Source organism: Nannobrachium achirus (genome assembly GCF_963921795.1).
Source record: "Nannobrachium achirus genome assembly, chromosome: 6".
Classification (NCBI taxonomy): Eukaryota; Metazoa; Chordata; class Actinopteri; order Myctophiformes; family Myctophidae; genus Nannobrachium; species Nannobrachium achirus.
The window spans coordinates 72,497,809-72,520,664 of NC_137815.1; the positions used below are offsets into that span (position 1 = coordinate 72,497,809).

Sequence of the window (22,856 nt, forward strand, 5' to 3'; positions counted from 1 at the left end):
TCGGGCAGAAACCTTGTATCTCCAAGTTTCAAATTTGTATGTTTTTTTTTTTCGCAAAGCAAAGCCCTGCTTCATCATACAAGGCCGTCGCACAAAAGTAGTGAAAACAGCAGATCTACAAGCACACAACACCTCGCGGTGCGAGGCGTTGTGTGCTTGTAGATCGGCTGTTTTCACTAGTTTAGTTCATTTTGTAAATGATAAATACAAAACAAAGTTTTGGACATACAAGGTTTCCACCCGACGACGACGATATATAAGGCTTTTATAATTTTTTGCGGCTCCAGACAGATTTGTTTTTAGTTTCTTTGGTCCAATATGGCTCTTTCAACATTTTGGGTTGCCGACCCCTGCCTTAAAGCTACTACTGTCATACTTAAGGCAACGGGCCAATCAGAGGCAAGCGGAACGAGAGGGGCGTCTCCACTGGCCGAACTCCGTTGTTATTTTGAATCACGCATCATGCCTACTACATTTTTTGGGGTCAAACATTTTGTTTTGATTTTTTTTGTGCGTTTTGTGTGTGTGTGTGTGTGTGTGTGTGTGTGTGTGTGTGTGTGTGTGTGTGTGTGTGTGCGTGTGTGCGTGTGTGCGTGTGTGCGTGCGTGTGTAAAATGACAGGGGACAACAGCAACAACAGACAGACAGTGGGTATGTTAGCATTTGGCGACCGGGGCTAAACATGAAGGGAAGAAAGCTGCCTGGTAACGGACCTGATAGGCTATTAAGTAGCCTATCAAAAGTAATTATTTAATAACTATCACCGTGATGCGCACGACGGTAATAAGCATGAAAATATAAGACCCCAGATATGATTCCAAAACGTGAAGCAGTCTTATTCCACAATGCTTTAATATAAAGTTCCAATTTTTTTAACAGGGGTTCAGAAATGAATATTCTACTTGTAAAATGTGTCTATAAACAAATAGCTTAATTCACTGAACTGCCACTTTAAATGTCTGTACGTTACCAGATGTTTCATTCACACAGGCCGGGACCATGTCTTAACCCTTCCAGTGCCAGCTTTCACCACTAGAGGGCGCCCAATGGCCATAAAATACACCATAGACAGACGCTGGTATATGCACAAGCCGTGCGCAGCCATGACGTGCCTGAACACTTTCCTTTGTGCATGTACAGGAACAGGATGAAGTTAGCTTGAAGTTAGCTATTGGCTACCAAGCATTTAGAAGCCCTATTTTCGGCGATTTAGCCGTGATTAAACCTTGCACACCTCATGGATATGCATGTAACAGAGAAAATGAGCTCTAAAGATCCTGGATTGCATTGGAGTGGATGGCAAATATCGGCGGCGCGACGCTCTCGCGGGCCGTGTAAACAGATGACGGCCGGCGGCCCGGCTTTTTTTTAAAAGCCGAACTAGTTCGGGATAGGCACCCAGGACGTTAATAAGGTCCAAATTATCCCGAACTAGTTCGGGATAGGCACTGTATGAGTTAAAGTGAACCGTGGCCAAATCCCATTGTACCTTCTGTGTAATTCAGTTCAAGATGTAGTTTTTTTTATTTTCTTCTTTTCTCCACACTATATTATTCATATCCTTACAGAACAATGGGATATAGGTTGAATATCTGTGATGTTTCCCTTTTTATCAGTTCCTAATTTACTCCTAATTGAACTGTTCCCATTCTGTCTTGTAACATACACTTGTGGAGGTGTGTTCCTCAGTTAGCATAAGAGTATTTTCTGTATAGTTGTATGGTTGCACACACACAGGATTCACATTATATCACTTGCTCTGAAAATACACGTTACCCACCCATCTGACCACTTAACAAGTAGTCAGATGGGTGGGCCGTGCCTGTGGATGCCTTCCAAGATTTTCAAGTGGGGCCAGAAAAACACTGTCCTAACTGGTTGTCTTTCTGTGTGTGTGTGTGTGTGTGTGTGTGTGTGTGTGTGTGTGTGTGTGTGTGTGTGTGTGTGTGTGTGTGTGTGTGTGTGTGTGTGTGTGTGTGTGTGTGTGTGTGTGTGTGTGTGTGTGTGTGTGTGTGTGTGTGTGTGTGTGTGTGTGTGTGTGTGTGTGTGTGTGTGTGTGTGTGTGCGCGTGCGTGCGTGCGTGCGTGCGTGCGCGCGTGCGTGCGTCAGTGTAAGTGTGCTCAGTACTGGCCGGACCAGGGCTGTTGGACCTACGGGAACATCAGAGTATCAGTAGAAGACATGATGGTGTTGGTGGACTACACCATACGCAAGTTCTGCATCCAACAGGTACCACTGCTATTATATTACCAAGTTCTGCATCCAACAGGTAGGACTACACCATACGCAAGTTCTGCATCCAACAGGTAGGACTACACCATACGCAAGTTCTGCATCCAACAGGTACCACTACTAGGGCTGACTGTGTTAGATTACTAACCTGTATTAATGCGACCGAAGTTCGCATTTACCCTGAAAAACTTTGTCGCTTGTCTGACCTTCTGTCCGTCCGTCCGTCTGGCTGTACAGGAAGTGATGTCAGTGTGATGTCAGTGAGTCGTGACATCACTTCCTGTACGGGGCAGCTACACAAGACTAAGAAAGACAAAAAAAAAGAGAAGGATACACAAGACTAAGAAAGACAAAAAAAGAGAAGAATAAAAAAGGAAAAAAGGGGGAGGAGGATAAAGATACCAAAAGGAGAGAGAAGAAAGGGTGGATGAGGTACAATGTGCGGTATCCTCCTCCGATCTGATACGGGGCGGCTGGACTTAGATCACCTATGAAAGGATGTCCATGAAAGAATGTCCATCCACCTGGAGAAAAGAAAATGTAACAAGGAGGTGGCAACGGGGCGGCCAGATAAAGTTATTAGGCCTGGATCCGACTTTAAGTCGATGCAGAAGTGTAGCACTTATTCGCTCTTGTATCAAACCGGTACTCGAAACGTTCTTAGAATTTAACATATTTTCTAAAGTAAATATGGGGGCGGCTGTGTAAAGAACGTTTCGTTGTCAGGCTCAACTGACATCACGTGACATCACTAGATGTTGTTGGTTGCGATCCTGCAACCAATATTAATAACATAATAGACAAGCTACAAGATCTTCAGGGTATAAAAGTCCATATATGGTCATTCCCAGAAAAAGAAGAAAACGTTTTATGTCCATACATGGAGATTTCTGATGTCATAAATCCCAGGTCGAAAATGAGAATGTTATGGTACTAGGGGTGTGTATCCATCCCTTACAAGGCGATTCGATACGTATCCGATACATGGGCTACGATTCGATTCAGAGACGATACATCTTACATACAGAACGTTTCGATACGATCGATTCGGTGCAATTTCGATTGCACCGATTTTTAGGAATTTTATGCGATTCGATTGGATTAGATTGGATTCGATACGATTCGATGCGATACGGTGTGATCTGATACATATGTTTAATGAAACATTAATTTTCCACTCAATTAAGAAGCTATAATCTATAAAGTAGCATTGCCGACCTTCAAATAATGGATATCTCATAAAAGACCAAGGAATAACAGAAAATTGTAGAGAAAGATGGATGACAAATCATTTTAGTATCATGTCATTGTTGTGTTCATTCTAAATAGACACAGACATGTAGATACAAAAAATAATTAATGTAAACTACAAAGCCTACTGACATGGTTTGAAAATCTGTCTCACACCCCCATTTCTAACAGTTTCACTTTAGCAGTTACAGTTAGTCAGGTGGAGAAATATAAAACAAACACACAAAAGGCCTGGCCCTTCAGGCATCAGTACAGTGCAATAATTGTACTTTGCAAAGCTGCTATAATAACACTGAAAAACTAAAATATTACATCCTCACCAATGCCACAGATCAGATCAATCCTCACCAATGCCACAGATCAGATCACCAAATAAAACTAGTAAAAGAGCCTGCTGTTATTCAGTCAATAAGATCATTTCAAAGAGATCCACTTTACAACAGTAACAACAGCAGTATAAAATAAATGCAACATTTGAAGTCTGGCACACATCATGTCTTCTTGTTAAGTGTGCCTGCTATGCAATAGCAAAACACTTATTGTAATCCGCCATACTTAATAATAATAATAATAATAATAATAATAATGATCCCACAAATTTCGGCACGTAATAAGTGCCGCACAATTTACGCCACCGCCGCAATATATACATCAAAACGTGCGGCTCGGCCGGGAATGGTGTGCTATTACTTTTCTTTCCGATCCGCGTTACCATTGCGACGTAATTCGCAAAAAACAACGCCAAAAAACCCCATTCACTTAGAATGGGGGAAATTTCGGCACGTAATAACTGCCGCACGATTTACGCCACCGCCGCAATATATACATCAAAACGTGCGGCTCGGCCGGGAATGGTGTGCTATTACTTTTCTTTCCGATCCGCGTTACCATTGCGACGTAATTCGCAAAAAACGACGCCCAAAAACCCCATTGACTTAGAATGGGGGACTCCGAAAAAAAACCAGAAACTTTGGCGCCACATAACTCTGCCATTCTTTTGCCTAGCAACGTGATTTAAACTTTAAAATGCACACACAACTTTGGTCTTTTTCCGGCCAATAGGGATGATTGATTAAGCCCCGCCCCCTCTGTAACAGGAAGTGTCCTTCGCCAAACAGGAAGTGCCTCTATAACTCATGAACCGTTTGTCGTACAGACTCGCGGCTGGTGTCATTTTTCTCAATTTTTTTTTCTCAAATTTTTTTTTTCTCACATTTTTTTTTCTCAATTTTTTTTTTCTCAAATTTTTTTTTTCTCAAATTTTTTTTCTCAAAAATGTTTTTTCTCAAAAAAAATTTTTCTCAAATTTTTTTTTTCTCAAATTTTTTTTTCTCAATTTTTTTTTCTCAAATTTTTTTTTTCTCAAATTTTTTTTTCTCAAATTTTTTTTTCTAAAACAATTTTTTTTCTCAATTTTTTTTTTCTAAAAAATTTTTTTTTTCCTCAAATTTTTTTTTCTCAATTTTTTTTTCTCAATTTTTTTTTTCTCAATTTTTTTTTTCTAAAAAATTTTTTTTTTCCTCAAATTTTATTTTTCTCAAATTTTATTTTTCTCAATTTTTTTTTCAAAATTTTTTTTCTCATTTTTTTTTTCTCACAATATTTTTTTTCTCACAATTTTTTTTTCTCAAAAAATTTTTTTTTCTCAAATTTTTTTTTCTCAATTTTTTTTTTCAGGAAGTGCCCCTCACCAAACAGGAAGTGACCCGTTTTCTCGTGAACCGTTTGTCGTACAGACATGTGGGTGGTGTCATATGAAGAACAATAATGTTAAAGTTTATGCACAAAAATGCTAATGTTAATAACGCTAATGCTAACACCAACCGCTACACAAGGTTGCACAGACTTAGCGAGCTGCAGGCACACTTAAAATTTCTTAGAAATTTTCTTTTCTAGTTATCTTATGCCTCTACTGCAGTAGTTCTAAAAAAAAACTAAATCAATGTCAAGGACCCCCAGTTTGACATGCATCAGGCTCTTAAGTGTAAATTTGGTTCCATTTGTACACTCCCCTGAGTTACACATACCCACGTCAAGGGTCCATTTGGTTCCTATCATTTCGCTGAGGACCCCCTAGAACTCCCTCAAGGACCCCTGGGGGTCCCCGGACCCCACTTTGAAAACCAATACTCTATAGTAGCCCTTTGCAAAAAGCCCTTTTAAAAACTGATGTTGTGATTATTACCTTTGCTGTCGCCAAGTGCGGGGACTTCTGATGGTTCCACTGGGAAAAGTGTTATGTATCCAACCCATTACTGTCGCATTCTTATACAATCCAAACGTTGCGTTTCTCCACTGGAATAATCCATAGAGTTTATGGAACTACCACGTTGGTTTGTTTACAAGTCGCTGTTGTCGCACAGTTGCGAGCATCATACACGCACCAGTGTGCTGCGCCGGAAAAGGCAGATCTGCAAGTTTACAACCCATCCACATGCAACACGCTGTGGGCTTGTAGATCTGCGGCATTCCCGCAGGATAGGAGACGGGTATGACTGCAGTACGCAGAAACCCAGCTCTATTGGAGGACAGAGCAGGCAACTTTTTCTTTTTTTTTTCTTTCCGTTGCACTCCTGTGTTTAGCAGCGCTCACTTTTGAACTAATGATTTGTAACAGTAAACGCTGAGTAAGTGAGTTCAGAATTTCACAGCAGGTTAATTATTTAATGCTAAAATCCAGTGAATCCGATTAATAACTTTAGGACCGATACATCGACCGATACGGCCGCGATTTGGACCGATCCAGGTAAACGCGCATCGATGCAGCCGTATCGCTAGTGTTGAAACCGATAATCGATTCATATCTATTTTTTCCGGCACCCTTATATGGTACCATATATGGCCCCTATATTTATTGTATGTATTTTCATACAATAAATATAGGGGCAGAAAAAAAAAAAAAACTTTTATGCCCATACATGGAGATTTCTGATGTCATAAATCCCAGGCCGAAAATGAGAATGTTAGGGTATTATGCCCATATATGGAGATCCACAGGCATCAAACCAAGGCCTTAACTCACCAAGGCCCTGCTTGGTATTACTTACGTACGTTTTATGCCCATAGATGGAGATTCCTATATTGTCAATATTAAGGATATTATGTTATCAATATTAAGGACATAATATGGGTGGCGTGTTCCTCCCTCCACGTCATCAGCGCCCACACCCTAGGTGGGGTTGGCGATAGGGCCTTTCTGTGTAGAGTTTGCACGTTCTCCCCGTGTCTCCTAGGGTTGATACCCTCACAAAAACATGAACAAACTCCCCCCAGAATGACAACAACTAGAATCGTCAGAGAAACGCTGTGGTTGGCGTGAAAAGGGCGAGGTTGCATGTCACCTTGAGGTCGCAAGTCACCCTCAGGTGTCTTACTAGTAGTATATGAGCTGTTTGAACTTGTAAGATGAGTGTCATTGATTAATTCCCAAAAATAAGGAACACAATGTGTCCCTTAAATGCTTTTAAAATATATATATTTTATATAAATATTGGTCCATAATACGGTTTTATACAGGTTTTAGCCTAAACAACCACTCATGTTCTCTGTCTCTAATTCCAAGCCGTTTCAGATGCAATACTGATGCATGTATCGTTCCAATTTTAGCATTGCACCATGCTAATCTTCCCTGTATCTTTCCAAGTTTAGCACCACTTTACCCCGCCCACCCCATAGTCTCAAGAGAATCCACCTCAAAAGTTGCCAGGAAACTGAAGTGGAGGGGCGGTACTATGGAAATGAGCCCCCTGTGACATAGAATGTGGCTGATTTCAAATGAGCAGATTGGAAGATTGATTTGGGGGTTTGTATTGTTAAGTACAACTTGATGACATCACAAGTTGTACTTTACAATACAAACCCCAAAATCAATCTTCCAGTTCTAGGCAACACAGAAGGGGGGGAACTTTTTTTCTATTTCCCCACAACTCCTCTAAGTTAGATTAATGACCTAGTTCAATATTGAAAATGGGTGGTCTTCCCCTTTAATGAATTGTTTTTTTTTGGGCTTGAAGAATGTGAAATTCTCAGTGTAGTCCCTTAATCAGTTTAATAAGGGACACGTCTTTTAGTTTCCAAATAAGGGACGACTCCTTATTTCAGTGGACGCTTGGCAAACCCTAACCGTGGTTGTGTGGTGGGCTCTGCAGGTGGGTGACGTCTCGGGGAAGAAGCCCCAGCGGCTGGTCACCCAGTTCCACTTCACCAGCTGGCCCGACTTCGGCGTGCCGTTCACCCCCATCGGGATGCTGAAGTTCCTGAAGAAGGTCAAGACCTACAACCCCCAGTACGCAGGCGCCATCGTGGTCCACTGCAGGTATGAATTATTATAGTACAGGAGCTTCCATCGTGGTCCACTGCAGTATGCATTATTATAGTACAGGTTCTTCCATTGTGGTCCACTGCAGTATGCATTATTATAGTACAGGTTCTTCCATTGTGGTCCACTGCAGTATGCATTATTATAGTACAGGTTCTTCCATTGTGGTCCACTGCAGTATGCATTATTATAGTACAGGTTCTTCCATTATGGTACTTGCTACTTGCCTTGACAGACAGACTCCTCTAACCAATCAGCGTAGCAAAACATCTCTCAGCCAGTCGGAAGAACGGCAAACAAACACGTCTTTTCGGCCGATGAACTCCGCTAGCGCATCCCCCGTGTTCCTTTTTAATTGTTGTAATTGATTCCAACTCTGAAATAACTGCACTTATTGCTTGTTTTATCGTTAGAGCGTTAACTGTTAGGCTTGTTGCATCGCGAGGGCAGCCATTGTTGTTTTGAAAATGCTGCAGCATGCATCTACGACTTCACCGTTTACACATGGACCAATCAGGGAAAGCTTTTCACTTGTTGTCAGGAAGACTACGTTTGTTGTGCGGTCACTGATTGGCCCCGATCAGAAAATAATCAGTATACTCGCTGCCTATACCCGGAAGGCCAGACATATACTGGGGAAAGAATGAGTGAGTGAACGCAGTATGACGTCAGGCCCCGCCAGGCTAACATTGTGGTCCACTGCAGGTATTGATTTTAGCAGTGGTTTCCAACATTCTTCATATCAAGGTCCATTATTTATTTGCCATTTTAGCCACAGACACCATTATGACATTTAGCCTCTCAGACCCAAAACGTTGAACTTTTTGTTATCCTTGGATAAGATTGTGTCCACAATTCCATGCTGTATTGATGTGGTACAATAGGAGAGATAATCAGGCAAATGTATTTATATATGTATATATTTTCTACATTATCTAATTGTGTAGACTTCTCGTAAATTAAAAAATGCAGATGTTTAATATGGGTGTCTTCCCTGGGACCCCAACGTAACAGAAACACATCATGAATGAACTAATGCCCTATTATTGAACCCACTGGGAACCCAGTATTGCACATTTTTTGCTTTAAAGAAATAGCGTTTCAAATCCTGTTTTTTGACCCTTTGTTCGTGAAATGGTGCATTGTTTGCATTATTGTCTCCACTAGCCGAAGGCATGGGGGAGAGTATGTTTTCCCCTCCGTCCGTCCGTGCGTCCGTCCGCGCGTCCGTCCGTCCGTGCGTGCGTGCGTGCGTCCTCGCAGTTTGTGAGCACCTAATCTCAGTCGCCGTTGGCCCGGACGCTGCCAAAGTGAGCACACACACTCCCTGGATGTCAATCTAGAACCTCTGCCCTAAATTTTTCAAATGGGCCTTTTCTAGCGCCACCTAGTGGCCGATGTTCGCAAAACACATTTCTGTGCACTACTCTTACAGATTTTCTCCAAAAATCCTACAAATCGGTAGGCAGTATCTCGACAGTCATGTGATCGACACGGATCTGTCCGATTTTGCATATTCCATCCTGATCTGCAAATTTTGGCTTCCAAAGTTTGCAGGATTTGGCGGTTTTGAAAAGAATGCCTCAAATCCCAAACGCAAAGTGCAATTATCATGAAATCGCGCACACACGTTCCCACTAGGTCGAGGAAGAAATGCCACAACATTTTTTTTTATCAGCCTCATGGTGGCACTATAACAGGCCGATTCGTGGTTTTACCTATAACTCCACCGATCAGTTTCAAACTTTGTAAGCTCAGTCCCTATAGGCCAAGGAAAAACCCATTCCCTGCATTTTTCACATCAGCCTATTATAGCGCCGCCGCCGACTTATGTAAAACACAATTTTTCCTATTATTCCTTGAGATTTTATCCAAAAATCATGCAAATCGGTACACAGTATCTCTATAGTCATGTGATCAAGTCCGATCCGTCTGATATTTCATATTCCATCCTAATGGGCTAATATTGGCTTCCAAAGTTTGCAGGATTGCTCAGTTTTTGGAACACAATGCCTCAAATCATGCATGCAGTGTCCGATTGCCATGAAAGGTCTAAGGCAGGGGTCGGCAACCCAAAATGTTGAAAGAGCCATATTGGACCAAAAAAAACCAAAACAAATCTGTCTGGAGCCGCAAAAAATTATAAAAGCCTTATATATCGTCGTTGTCGGGTGGAAACCTTGTATGTCCAAAACTTCGTTTTGTATTTATCATTTACAAAAATTAACTAAACTAGTGAAAACAGCCGATCAACAAGCACACAACGCCTCGCGGTGCGAGGCGTTGTGTGCTTGTAGATCTGCTGTTTTCACTACCTTTGTTTGTCAGTCTTGTATGATGCAAAAAAAATCTTTGCAAAAAAAAAAAATATACAAATTTGAAACTTGGAGATAGCCTACAAGGTTTCTGCCCGACAGTGACGATAAAAAAAATCGTTGAAACAAAACAAAAAAAAATGTCCCCCATCTTTTTCCATTTTCATACATTTTTGAAAAAGCTCCAGGGAGCCACTAGGGTGGCGCTAAAGAGCCGTATGCGGCTCTAGAGCCGCGGGTTGCTGACCCCCGGTCTAAGGTGAAGAACATATGCCAGCCTTTTTACATTGGCCTATTATATAGTAGCACCATCAGGACGCATGGCCTGGTGGAGACCTGTGCTCGGATGAGCACTGCTTCTAGTGTTTACCTTGCACTGCAGTTGTTGTTTTAGTTGTGTGGTAGTTTGTGTGTGCTTCTGGTCTGGGCACAGACGCTGCCCTGTGAAAGCAGCCCTGCTAAACTCCTTCGTCTTGTGTTGTGCTCTGTCCCAGCGCGGGCGTGGGCCGCACGGGGACCTTCATCGTCATCGACGCCATGTTGGACATGATGAACTCGGAGAGGAAGGTGGACGTCTTCGGCTTCGTCACGCGGATCCGAGCCCAGCGCTGTCAGATGGTCCAGACCGACGTACGTCCAACACCCATGCTAGAACACCTACGTCCAACACCCATGCTAGAACACCACTACGTCCAACACCCATGCTAGAACACCTACGTCCAACACCCATGCTAGAACACCACTACGTCCAACACCCATGCTAGAACACCTACGTCCCACACCCATGCTAGAACACCACTACGTCCAACACCCATGCTAGAACACCACTACGTCCCACACCCATGCTAGAACACCACTACGTCCAACACCCATGCTAGAACACCACTACGTCCAACACCCATGCTAGAACACCACTACGTCCAACACCCATGCTAGAACACCACTACGTCCAACACCCATGCTAGAACACCACTACGTCCAACACCCATGCTAGAACACCACTACGTCCAACACCCATGCTAGAACACCACTACGTCCAACACCCATGCTAGAACACCACTACGTCCAACACCCATGCTAGAACACCACTACGTCCAACACCCATGCTAGAACACCACTACGTCCCACACCCATGCTAGAACACCACTACGTCCAACACCCATGCTAGAACACCACTACGTCCAACACCCATGCTAGAACACCACTACGTCCAACACCCATGCTAGAACACCACTACGTCCCACACCCATGCTAGAACACCTACGTCCAACACCCATGCTAGAACACCACTACGTCCAACACCCATGCTAGAACACCTACGTCCAACACCCATGCTAGAACACCACTACGTCCCAAACCCATGCTAGAACACCACTACGTCCCAAACCCATGCTAGAACACCTACGTCCCAAACCCATGCTAGAACACCACTACGTCCCAAACCCATGCTAGAACACCACTACGTCCCAAACCCATGCTAGAACACCACTACGTCCAACACCCATGCTAGAACACCACTACGTCCAACACCCATGCTAGAACACCACTACGTCCCAAACCCAATGCTAGAACACCACTACGTCCAACACCCATGCTAGAACACCACTACGTCCAACACCCATGCTAGAACACCACTACGTCCAACACCCATGCTAGAACACCACTACGTCCCACACCCATGCTAGAACACCACTACGTCCAACACCCATGCTAGAACACCACTACGTCCAACACCCATGCTAGAACACCACTACGTCCCACACCCATGCTAGAACACCACTACGTCCAACACCCAATGCTAGAACACCACTACGTCCAACACCCAATGCTAGAACACCACTACGTCCCACACCCATGCTAGAACACCACTACGTCCCAAACCCAATGCTAGAACACCACTACGTCCAACACCCATGCTAGAACACCACTACGTCCAACACCCATGCTAGAACACCACTACGTCCAACACCCATGCTAGAACACCTACGTCCAACACCCATGCTAGAACACCACTACGTCCCACACCCATGCTAGAACACCACTACGTCCCAAACCCAATGCTAGAACACCACTACGTCCAACACCCATGCTAGAACACCACTACGTCCAACACCCATGCTAGAACACCACTACGTCCAACACCCATGCTAGAACACCACTACGTCCAACACCCATGCTAGAACACCACTACGTCCAACACCCATGCTAGAACACCACTACGTCCAACACCCATGCTAGAACACCACTACGTCCAACACCCATGCTAGAACACCACTACGTCCAACACCCAATGCTAGAACACCACTACGTCCAACACCCAATGCTAGAACACCTACGTCCAACACCCATGCTAGAACACCACTACGTCCCACAGCCATGCTAGAACACCACTACGTCCAACACCCATGCTAGAACACCACTACGTCCAACACCCATGCTAGAACACCACTACGTCCAACACCCAATGCTAGAACACCACTACGTCCAACACCCATGCTAGAACACCACTACGTCCAACACCCATGCTAGAACACCTACGTCCCACACCCATGCTAGAACACCACTACGTCCAACACCCAATGCTAGGACACCACTACGTCCAACACCCATGCTAGAACACCTACGTCCCACACCCATGCTAGAACACCACTACGTCCCACACCCATGCTAGAACACCACTACGTCCCACACCCATGCTAGAACACCACTACGTCCAACACCCATGCTAGAACACCACTACGTCCAACACCCATGCTAGAACACCACTACGTCCAACACCCATGCTAGAACACCACTACGTCCAACACCCATGCTAGAACACCACTACGTCCAACACCCATGCTAGAACACCACTACGTCCAACACCCATGCTAGAACACCACTACGTCCAACACCCATGCTAGAACACCACTACGTCCAACACCCATGCTAGAACACCACTACGTCCAACACCCATGCTAGAACACCACTACGTCCAACACCCATGCTAGAACACCACTACGTCCAACACCCATGCTAGAACACCACTACGTCCAACACCCATGCTAGAACACCACTACGTCCAACACCCATGCTAGAACACCACTACGTCCAACACCCATGCTAGAACACCACTACGTCCAACACCCATGCTAGAACACCACTACGTCCAACACCCATGCTAGAACACCACTACGTCCAACACCCATGCTAGAACACCACTACGTCCAACACCCATGCTAGAACACCACTACGTCCCACACCAATGCTAGAACACCACTACGTCCAACACCCATGCTAGAACACCACTACGTCCAACACCCATGCTAGAACACCACTACGTCCAACACCCATGCTACTACGCCACGCAGCGTATTGAACACATCGTGCCTCACGCTAAACAGTAGACTTCTTACAATCACAGTTACAATTGAGGCATTTCGCAGACGCTCTTATCCAGAGCGACTTACACTGAGCAAGGTTAATACATACATAGAATGCAGAGAGACCGTGTAGTGCCTCAAGAAACTAGGATCACAGGTAAACCCATAGCATCAGTCTAAAGGTAAAGCTTAGTTTGCACACCGCTGCTGCATTTTTTCTGCCAAATATCAGTGAATTTTGGAGCACATAAATAAAAAAAACCTACCTCATATGTTATGTCAATCACGTTTGGACACCGCCGACCGTTTCGTATTTATTTTCGGAGGTTGATTTATTTTTCAGATTTTCGAGACTGTCGGCACTGGGTCCCTTGCTCTTTCTCTCTCCTCTCTCTCTCCTTGGCCTGAAAAACTTTTTTGCAGATTTCGGATTTCCAAAACACAACGAAAAAACGCAGCAGTGTGCAACCAGCTTATCAATATATATAGAAATAACAATGTGTTCTATTAACCTGTTTAGCATCTTCCCAGTGCACTGTAAAATTATGGCAGAGGGCAGGGCAGTTAACCTAAAATATGTCTCACCGACACCAATAGCGACTTCATCTTGCTCAAATTGAGAAGTTAGTAGATCGGCTATTTTCACAATTATTTTGAAGTCCTAACTCCTCTCTCCTTGTCTCCTGTCTGTGTGTGTCCCACAGATGCAGTACGTGTTCATCTTCCAGGCGTTGTTAGAACACTACCTTTATGGGGACACGGAGCTGGAGGTGACCTCCCTGGAGTCCCACCTGGCCAAGCTCTACGCCCCGTCGCCCGGGGCAGGATGTGGGGGCATGGAGACAGAGTTCAAGGTGGGCTTCTGTTATACATAGGGATGGGGGATGGGACCATATGAAAATGTCATATCGCCATTATTGTGACAAAATAAATTGTGATTTACGCGATATTATCGCGATAATCCAAATACATTATCCTGGCTGGGGTGGAACATTTGCCCAAAAATTGCCGATCTACAAGCTCACAGCGTGTCATGAGCTTGTAGATTGGCTATTCTTTGGCAAAGACATTTGATTGAGAGTGAAAAAAAGACTGTATCAAGTACACGTATTATAAGTACCGTTTTCCAATTCTAGAGGGTTTAAATGGTACTGTATATGCAGCTCGGCAAATAAAAGGTGAATTGATCCCAGAGCATGACGCAGGACGATTTCACGATAAATTAAATCTCCATGACACGATTATCGTTAGTGTTTTTTATCACGCTAAACAATAATATCGCCTATCGTCCCATCCCTATTATAAGTACAGCGTGTACTAGTCTCGTGTGGCCAGCCCTCCAATTAGTTGGACGGCTGATTAATTTGGTCTAATTTGGTGATGTTCTTTTTTTCTTTTAAATTGAATTGTCAAATTGTCACTTAACTGTCACAGTTTGAGAACCACTGTAGCAGAGTGGCTCAGAGTCTCTGCCTTAATAACTCTCACGGCCAAGGGGGAACTTACCTTTAGGCTAGTGGTTAAGATGTTGGCTTTCCACGCGGGAGACCAAGGTTTGAATCCAGAGCCCTACACTCAATGGCAAGAAAGCAAGCCAGGGATCCGAGGTTACTGTATGGCTTGGCCATAGCTTCAGCAATAACCTATTATACAGTATAATCCCCTAAAGATGTTGTCCATCTTTCATGGGTCTTCCCTTCTAGAAGCTGACGTCCATCAAGATCCAGAATGACAAGATGAGAACGGGCAACCTTCCTGCTAACATGAAGAAGAACAGAGTCCTGCAAATCATCCCATGTGAGTTACAGGGTTCCCACGGTCATGAAATTCCTGGAAATATTTTGAAATTAGAAAAATATTTTTTTCCAGTACTGGAAAAGTTTTGGAATTGATCAAGGGTCCTGGAAAAAATAGCTATGCATTGTCTTTGGTTATTGATTTTGTTTATACCTCTGAAATGACAAATTAAACATTGGCCAAATTGTCAAATATTAGAGGCAGAAATTGTGAAAATAGCCGATCTGCTATTTTCACAATAGAAACGTGTTATTTACAAAATTCCTCAACTCTTATGCCTCATTCACACTACAGATATATAGTTGAAAGTTTTGCTTGGTAATTCAATGTTATCTCAATGGAAACCAGCTTTAAAGCATGGGCATGTCGGCTGTCCTTGGAATCCAGCCTTTAAAGCTGGTTTCCATTGAGATAACATTGAATTACCAAGCAAAACGTTCAACTATATATCTGTAGTGTGAATGAGGCATTAGTGCTCGTCAGGGTGCCGGGTTCCCAGGTAAAATATGATTATTTCAGGGGTCACGGCCTGAAAAGGTTGTGAACCACTGGCATACACTACCTGTCTTTGGGTATTGCGACCTGTTATTGAGCTGAATTGTTGTTATATTGTCCTGGAAATTGGGTTAAATATTCTGGAAAAGTTTTGGAAAAGTTTTGGAAATTAATTGGTAAAAATGTGTGGGAACCCTGGAGTTGGACTCTCTAGGTTCCTTTATGGGGGTTTAAATTGACCTGTAACTTTTTCAGTGCACAAACGGGTCCATTTGGTTCCATGTGTACACTGTCAAAGTTAAGGGGAGACCTTCAAATTTCAAAGTTTGAGAACCACTGGATTAGAGTGTCTGTGTGCACACGCGCCACACATGTGTCTGTCAAGGTTATTATAATTTTGCATTTTTCCTTTAAAAAGAATATGTGAGTTTTGGACATAATTAACAAAGCATGGTGTTTGTGTGTCTGTAGATGAGTTCAACAGGGTGATCATTCCAGTCAAACGTGGAGAGGAGAACACGGACTACGTCAACGCCTCCTTCATCGATGTGAGTGAAAAACGGGTGGAAACCTGTCCAAACAGTTGCTTTGTATTATTTATATTATTATATCATTAACAAAATGATTAAATTTTTTAGAAATAGCACTTATTTTGTACGCAAGGCATTCATTTACCCCCAAAAAAGAAGAAATATGGAGATACAAGGTTTTTGCCTGACAGTAACAATGTTTACAGTACACTTTTGCCTTGTTCTGGCCCTTGCGCATCTCCTATTAATCACTGCTTTCTGTTCTGGCCTCATTTCCCTCCCTAACCCTAACCCGCTGGCAGGGTTACCGGCAGAAGGACTCATACATGGCCAGCCAGGGTCCCCTGCAGCACACCATAGAAGACTTTTGGAGGATGATCTGGGAGTGGAGAAGCTGCTCCATAGTCATGCTCACTGAGCTGGAGGAGAGGGGACAGGTACGTGAAGGAGTCGCAGCTCTCTGGCACGATGAGTCTTGGGAAATCAAAATTAAATGTAGTTTACTAGAGGTTCGCGGCCCTTCGGGCCGCTCACATCTAGAGTCCACGCCCGCTTCTTTACTAAAAAAGTTTTTTTTTTTTTTTTAAGTTTTTTGAAAAAAAAAAAGTTAAAGCTATACTGTGTAAGTTGCCCAACTAGTGGTCTGTAGCAGTATAGCAAACCGCGGTCGCGTCTGCTTTTTTCGGCCGTTTTTCGCAGGTTTTTCGCCGCGGACCGGGCCGTCAGACCACCGCGTCAGCCTCGCCTCGCCGAGACGATTTCAATGAGGTCTCCCGTGTCCCTCTAGGAGCAGCGGTTGGGGAGTTGCATGCTAGACTCCTCCAGTGTAAACACTGCAGTGTACATCCTGAAGGCATGTTTCCTAAACCCACCAGAGAGCCCGGCAGTGTATGTGATTGGCCGGTAGTGTATCATGTGTGTATGATCTGCGATGTGATTGGCCAACGTATACAGATGATGCAAATGACGCAATTTTGGCGCGAAATTCGTCCCCCCTCACGGCTCATAGAAAACATATAAAGAGAAGGCTTTAGAAGCTGAAAATAACGGACTGGGGGTTCTAAAACTTTAGCGATTTAACAGTTAGGACAATTTTAAGATTTGTTTTATAAAAAAAGTTACATAGTACAACTTTAAAAAAAAAAAAAGTTAAAAAATTAAAAATAAAAAAGTTAAAAAAATAAAAATAAAAAATAAAAATGATTGTGGCGGAACTATTGTGCCGCAGCGCACGTTTCCGGTCGGACATATTTGACCGCCGGACGCACTTCCGGTTAAGAACGTGATCAGTCACGTGATCAGTCCTAGCCAATTGGACTGCTTTGGGTCGTCTGTATGTATGTATGTCGAATGCACCGTTCTGTCAGTTTCAAATTGTATATAGAGATACAGCTGACACTGACCTGGGGGTAGGAGATACAATATCACGATATGTTTCCAAGCAGTATCACGATAGACAATCTTATTGCGATTCTTTTTCATGTTGGTTTTTATGGTTATTTTTCAAGTTACTTAAATAACAGTACAACCACCTACAAGGTAAGAAAAACTAAAAGAAAAAGGACCCTTGGACCCTTACAGGTCCATTTGGTTTCATTTGTATACTGTCAGAGTTAAGGGGAGATCTTGACATTTTAAAGTTTGAGAACTACTGATTTAGACTAAAATGCAGGTTTAAATAAATTCTGCAATGAATCTCTGTATTAACAATTCAACAAGATTTTTTTATAAGGCTCCCTCATTGTATCACAATACGATATCATATCGCCCACTCCTATACTGACCAAAGCCTCTGCTCTGAGAAAGTCTCTCTATATAATGGCTAATAGATCATCAGCTATTTTCTACATGACCTTGTCATTATGCAGAGTATTATAATTGTAGTATAATGGACCACAATGGAAAGCAGCCCCCTGGGGCTTTTTGTATTCAATCAATCGATGAATGATTTGTTCCAATCTGTGAAAGTCTGCTGGAGGCAATGATTATCAACCCTTTTAATTTCAGGGACCCTCATTTATTTTCCAATATGAAGACTTTGAATTGGTTATGTAATCCAGACACTTACATTCCTGCCTGAGACTGTTGTGTTACAATTAGTGGAAGCGAGTTTGTGATCTTGGCTTGAAAACGGGTACAGACACATCTGGAATGTTAGAAATGTTTTGAAGCTGTGGCGCAGGTTTGCTTGTAATGGAAAATATTAATATCCAGGTGAAGTGTTGATAATTGATTAGGAAGATTCAGCAGAGCATGAGATTGAATGGAAGGTCAACAAGTACAAAATAATGCATAATACATATCGTCACTGTCTGGCCAAAACCTCTTAACATTTGCTGCCATTTAACAATACCTTCGTACTCCAATCCTGCCATAAGTCTCCATAGACTTCCATGTAATTCATAGTGCACGGATCATGCACACCCATGCCTAGATCATGCACCACGTGTGTGCAGATTGCTCACAGCTTTCAAACAAAAAAGTCAGAATGGAAATCCGTTCAGGCATTCATGAGATAATGCCTGAGATGTTTTCCTAAAATGTAAACAAAGATGGCTGCCATGCTTGAAAGATGGGGTTGCTATGGGGGTTAAACATGCGATTTCGCGATTGCTATCATGCCTACTACATTTTTTGGGGTCAAAATTTAAAAAAATATATATATATATATATATTTTTTTTTTTTTTTTTTTTTAATTTCCGGGATCTACGGGCTTGGCAGGGAGGTACAGCGGTAAATTTCCGGGATCTACGGGTTTGGCAGCAAATTAGTTAACTCTATTTTTGAGCTTTTTGGCATAAATCAGGGCTATTGAACACCCTTTACATCTGAGTGTTGGTTAAAAGAACATTGAACCAATGGAAAGTAGTAAAAAGTGCTTGGGACAAAACCTCCTAACTCCACACTTTCTGCCAAACCAGCTAACTCCAACCGATTGGCCCTCTCTTTTTTCCATAAATATGTGCTATTGAACACCCTTTACGTCTGTGTGTTGGTTAAAATAATATTCAACCAATGAAAAACTCCTAACTCCACTTGAGCTCATTTTCCTGAAAATGAACATTTTGGACCGACAGCAGAGATATATTTGTCAGTCTATACATTCAGCCACCACACTGTCTCTGTGTCACTGTGTTGTGGTGTTGCTTGCTGCTGTAGGAGAAGTGTGCCCAGTACTGGCCCAGTGATGGAGTCATGGTGTACGGGGACATCTATATATATATATATTATATTGTCAGATATAATGGTGTACGGGGACATCTATATATATATTATATTGTCAGATATATTTGCTGCTGCAGGAGAAGTGTGCCCAGTACTGGGCCAGTGATGGGGTCATGGTTTATGGGGACATCTATATATATATTATATTGCAGGAGAAGTGTGCCCAGTACTGGCCCAGTGATGGGGTCATGGTTTATGGGGACATCTCCATCGAGCTCAAGAGAGAAGAGGAGAGTGAGAGCTACACGGTGCGAGACCTCCTGGTCACCAACAACAGGGTAAGAATAACTTGTCTTGTGACTACATTCCATTCTGTCAGGGGTATATAGCCAGGACTTATTGTCTTGCTATATACGTAAGTCCCTCTTATTTCTTGCCTTCTGTGCCTCCCTTCCCTTGAGACCTTCTGTTACCTTTCTCTAATCTGGGAGTTTTGGTCATTACGCACTGGGACAAATAAATGATATGAAAAATATTTCACATATAATGTGGTGATGCCTCATTCATACAGTGTGATACTTTTACTTAAAAATATGTATATGCGTTCCCCATTTTCAACAGTTTCGACACTTTTTGCCAATAAAGACACTTTTCTCATGCCAATTGGGAATAAATTAAGTTGCTTTATTGCCGTATAATATTGGATTTTCCACGACGACTTGACTTGACTTTATTCACACAGTAGTTATTACACAGCAGCATGTAGTAGTTATTACAGTACATACAGTACATACATACAGTAGTTATTACACAGCAGCATATAGCAGGACTGGCTTCTTTTAACTCATGAATCGTTGTCGTGAACTTTGAGGTTTGGTCCTGATCTCTTCCCATAATGCATTGTGTCCAGGAGAACAAGGCCCGGCAGGTGCGTCAGTTCCATTTCCACGGCTGGCCAGAGGTGGGCATCCCCGCCGACGGTAAAGGCATGATCAACATCATCGCCGCCGTGCAGAAGCAGCAGCAGCAGTCTGGAAACCACCCTATCACTGTACACTGCAGGTAACCATGACAACCACCCTATCACTGTACACTGCACCATCACAACCACCCTATCACTGTACACTGCAGGTAACCATGACAACCACCCTATCACTGTACACTGCACCATCACAACCACCCTATCACTGTACACTGCAGGTAACCATGACAACCACCCTATCACTGTACACTGCAGGTAACCATGACAACCACCCTATCACTGTACACTGCAGGTAACCATGACAACCACCCTATCACTGTACACTGCAGGTAACCATGACAACCACCCTATCACTGTACACTGCAGGTAACCATGACAACCACCCTATCACTGTACACTGCAGGTAACCATGACAACCACCCTATCACTGTACACTGCAGGTAACCATGACAACCACCCTATCACTGTACACTGCAGGTAACCATGACAACCACCCTATCACTGTACACTGCAGGTAACCATGACAACCACCCTATCACTGTACACTGCAGGTAACCATGACAACCACCCTATCACTGTACACTGCAGGTAACCATGACAACCACCCTATCACTGTACACTGCAGGTAACCATGACAACCACCCTATCACTGTACACTGCAGGTAACCATGACAACCACCCTATCACTGTACACTGCACCATCACAACCACCCTATCACTGTACACTGCACCATCACAACCACCCTATCACTGTACACTGCAAGTAATTGAAATCTTCATTAACAGTTTTCAAAAGGTACAGTTACAGTAATGTTAAAAGGATAACACAAAAAGCCAATTCAAATGTTCATTTGCCGATGTTAGGCATCAGGTAGATATTTGCAGCGACCATTTTGTGTATTCGTGTGTAAGATGTGTGCTGTGTGTCCTTCCTTAATGCAGTTCTGTTTGCCCACAGATTTTGAGTGCGTATGAATATGGTTTGCCTCGGGATCCAGACTTTTCAAGAAAGAAAAGCCTGGGATAGTGTCCTGTAACTGTGGCTCACCACATTTTAATTGTATTTAAAATATAAGTAGCCATTCAGATATCTTATTTAGTTATTTAACTATTGTTACTATTGTTCATGTGAACTGGTTTGTTTAGGTTTATCCATTATAATTATAAGATCGCTATGATTTATCACTCGTCCACCACGGATCACTTCCTCATTTACTCAAAGCGGACAGCAGCGTCCATTCCCAGACGCCTGAGGAGCCGATGAGATCTGTCGGGGCCATAGAATGTCCGCGTTAGATTAGACTAGAATGGTTAACAGGAGGTTGGTTGGTGTGTTTGTGTGTCTGCAGTGCGGGTGCAGGGCGGACAGGGACGTTCTGTGTATGATATGGTTAACAGGAGGTTGGTTGGTGTGTTTGTGTGTCTGCAGTGCGGGCGCAGGGCGGACGGGGACGTTCTGTGTATGATATGGTTAACAGGAGGTTGGTTGGTGTGTTTGTGTGTCTGCAGTGCGGGCGCAGGGCGGACGGGGACGTTCTGTGTATGATATGGTTAACAGGAGGTTGGTTGGTGTGTTTGTGTGTCTGCAGTGCGGGCGCAGGGCGGACAGGGACGTTCTGTGTATGATATGGTTAACAGGAGGTTGGTGTGTGTGTTTGTGTGTCTGCAGTGCGGGCGCAGGGCGGACGGGGACGTTCTGTGTATGATATGGTTAACAGGAGGTTGGTGTGTGTGTTTGTGTGTCTGCAGTGCGGGCGCAGGGCGGACGGGGACGTTCTGTGTATGATATGGTTAACAGGAGGTTGGTGTGTGTGTTTGTGTGTGTCTGCAGTGCGGGAGCAGGGCGGACGGGGACGTTCTGTGCTCTGAGCACCGTCCTGGAGAGGGTGAAGGCAGAGGGCATCCTGGATGTCTTCCAGACGGTCAAGAGCCTCAGACTGCAGAGACCCCACATGGTGCAGACACTGGTGAGGACATGCTGTTTTTAACCAATGATAAGTCTTTGTCCTGGTCCTTAAAGGAATAGTTCACCCCCAGAATTTCTTTTTTTCTGTTGATTACTCATGCCATGGAGACTTGATTTCTATAATATGTTTTTGTATTTCTCAATACTAAGCTGATGCTATACAAATCAGTTTTGGATCCTAATTAAGCTTTGAATATGTGCCTAGATCACAGATGTGTCAGGTCTGGACCTTGCCCCACGTAATTAGTATTCAACAGAAACTGTATGTCCACCACTTTGACAAGAAACAAAAAGCCACAAAACCTTATATTGAATAATTATTCGATTCTTGTTTTGTATTTGTCACATTCCTAAGACAAAACATTGATTATTGTAAATGTACCCCCATTGATTCCGGATGGGGACCCGAGAGTATGTGGGTCTCCATCTGGAATCAATGGGG

The 22,856-nt window shown here is 43.4% G+C and overlaps 1 protein-coding gene across 1 annotated transcript in view; it reads left to right on the top strand.

Annotated features, from left to right (window-relative positions):
• ptpra (protein tyrosine phosphatase receptor type A) overlaps positions 1-22,856 on the top strand; it is a 67,631-nt gene that overhangs the window by 40,795 nt on the left and 3,980 nt on the right. Inside the window, exons 10-19 of the mRNA XM_080728631.1 lie at positions 2,110-2,229; positions 7,632-7,798; positions 10,611-10,746; positions 14,183-14,332; positions 15,182-15,275; positions 16,242-16,318; positions 16,603-16,737; positions 19,679-19,804; positions 20,377-20,528; positions 22,280-22,415. Coding sequence (XP_080584757.1) covers positions 2,110-2,229; positions 7,632-7,798; positions 10,611-10,746; positions 14,183-14,332; positions 15,182-15,275; positions 16,242-16,318; positions 16,603-16,737; positions 19,679-19,804; positions 20,377-20,528; positions 22,280-22,415 — 1,293 coding nt within the window. The remainder of the gene's footprint in view (positions 1-2,109; positions 2,230-7,631; positions 7,799-10,610; positions 10,747-14,182; positions 14,333-15,181; positions 15,276-16,241; positions 16,319-16,602; positions 16,738-19,678; positions 19,805-20,376; positions 20,529-22,279; positions 22,416-22,856) is intronic.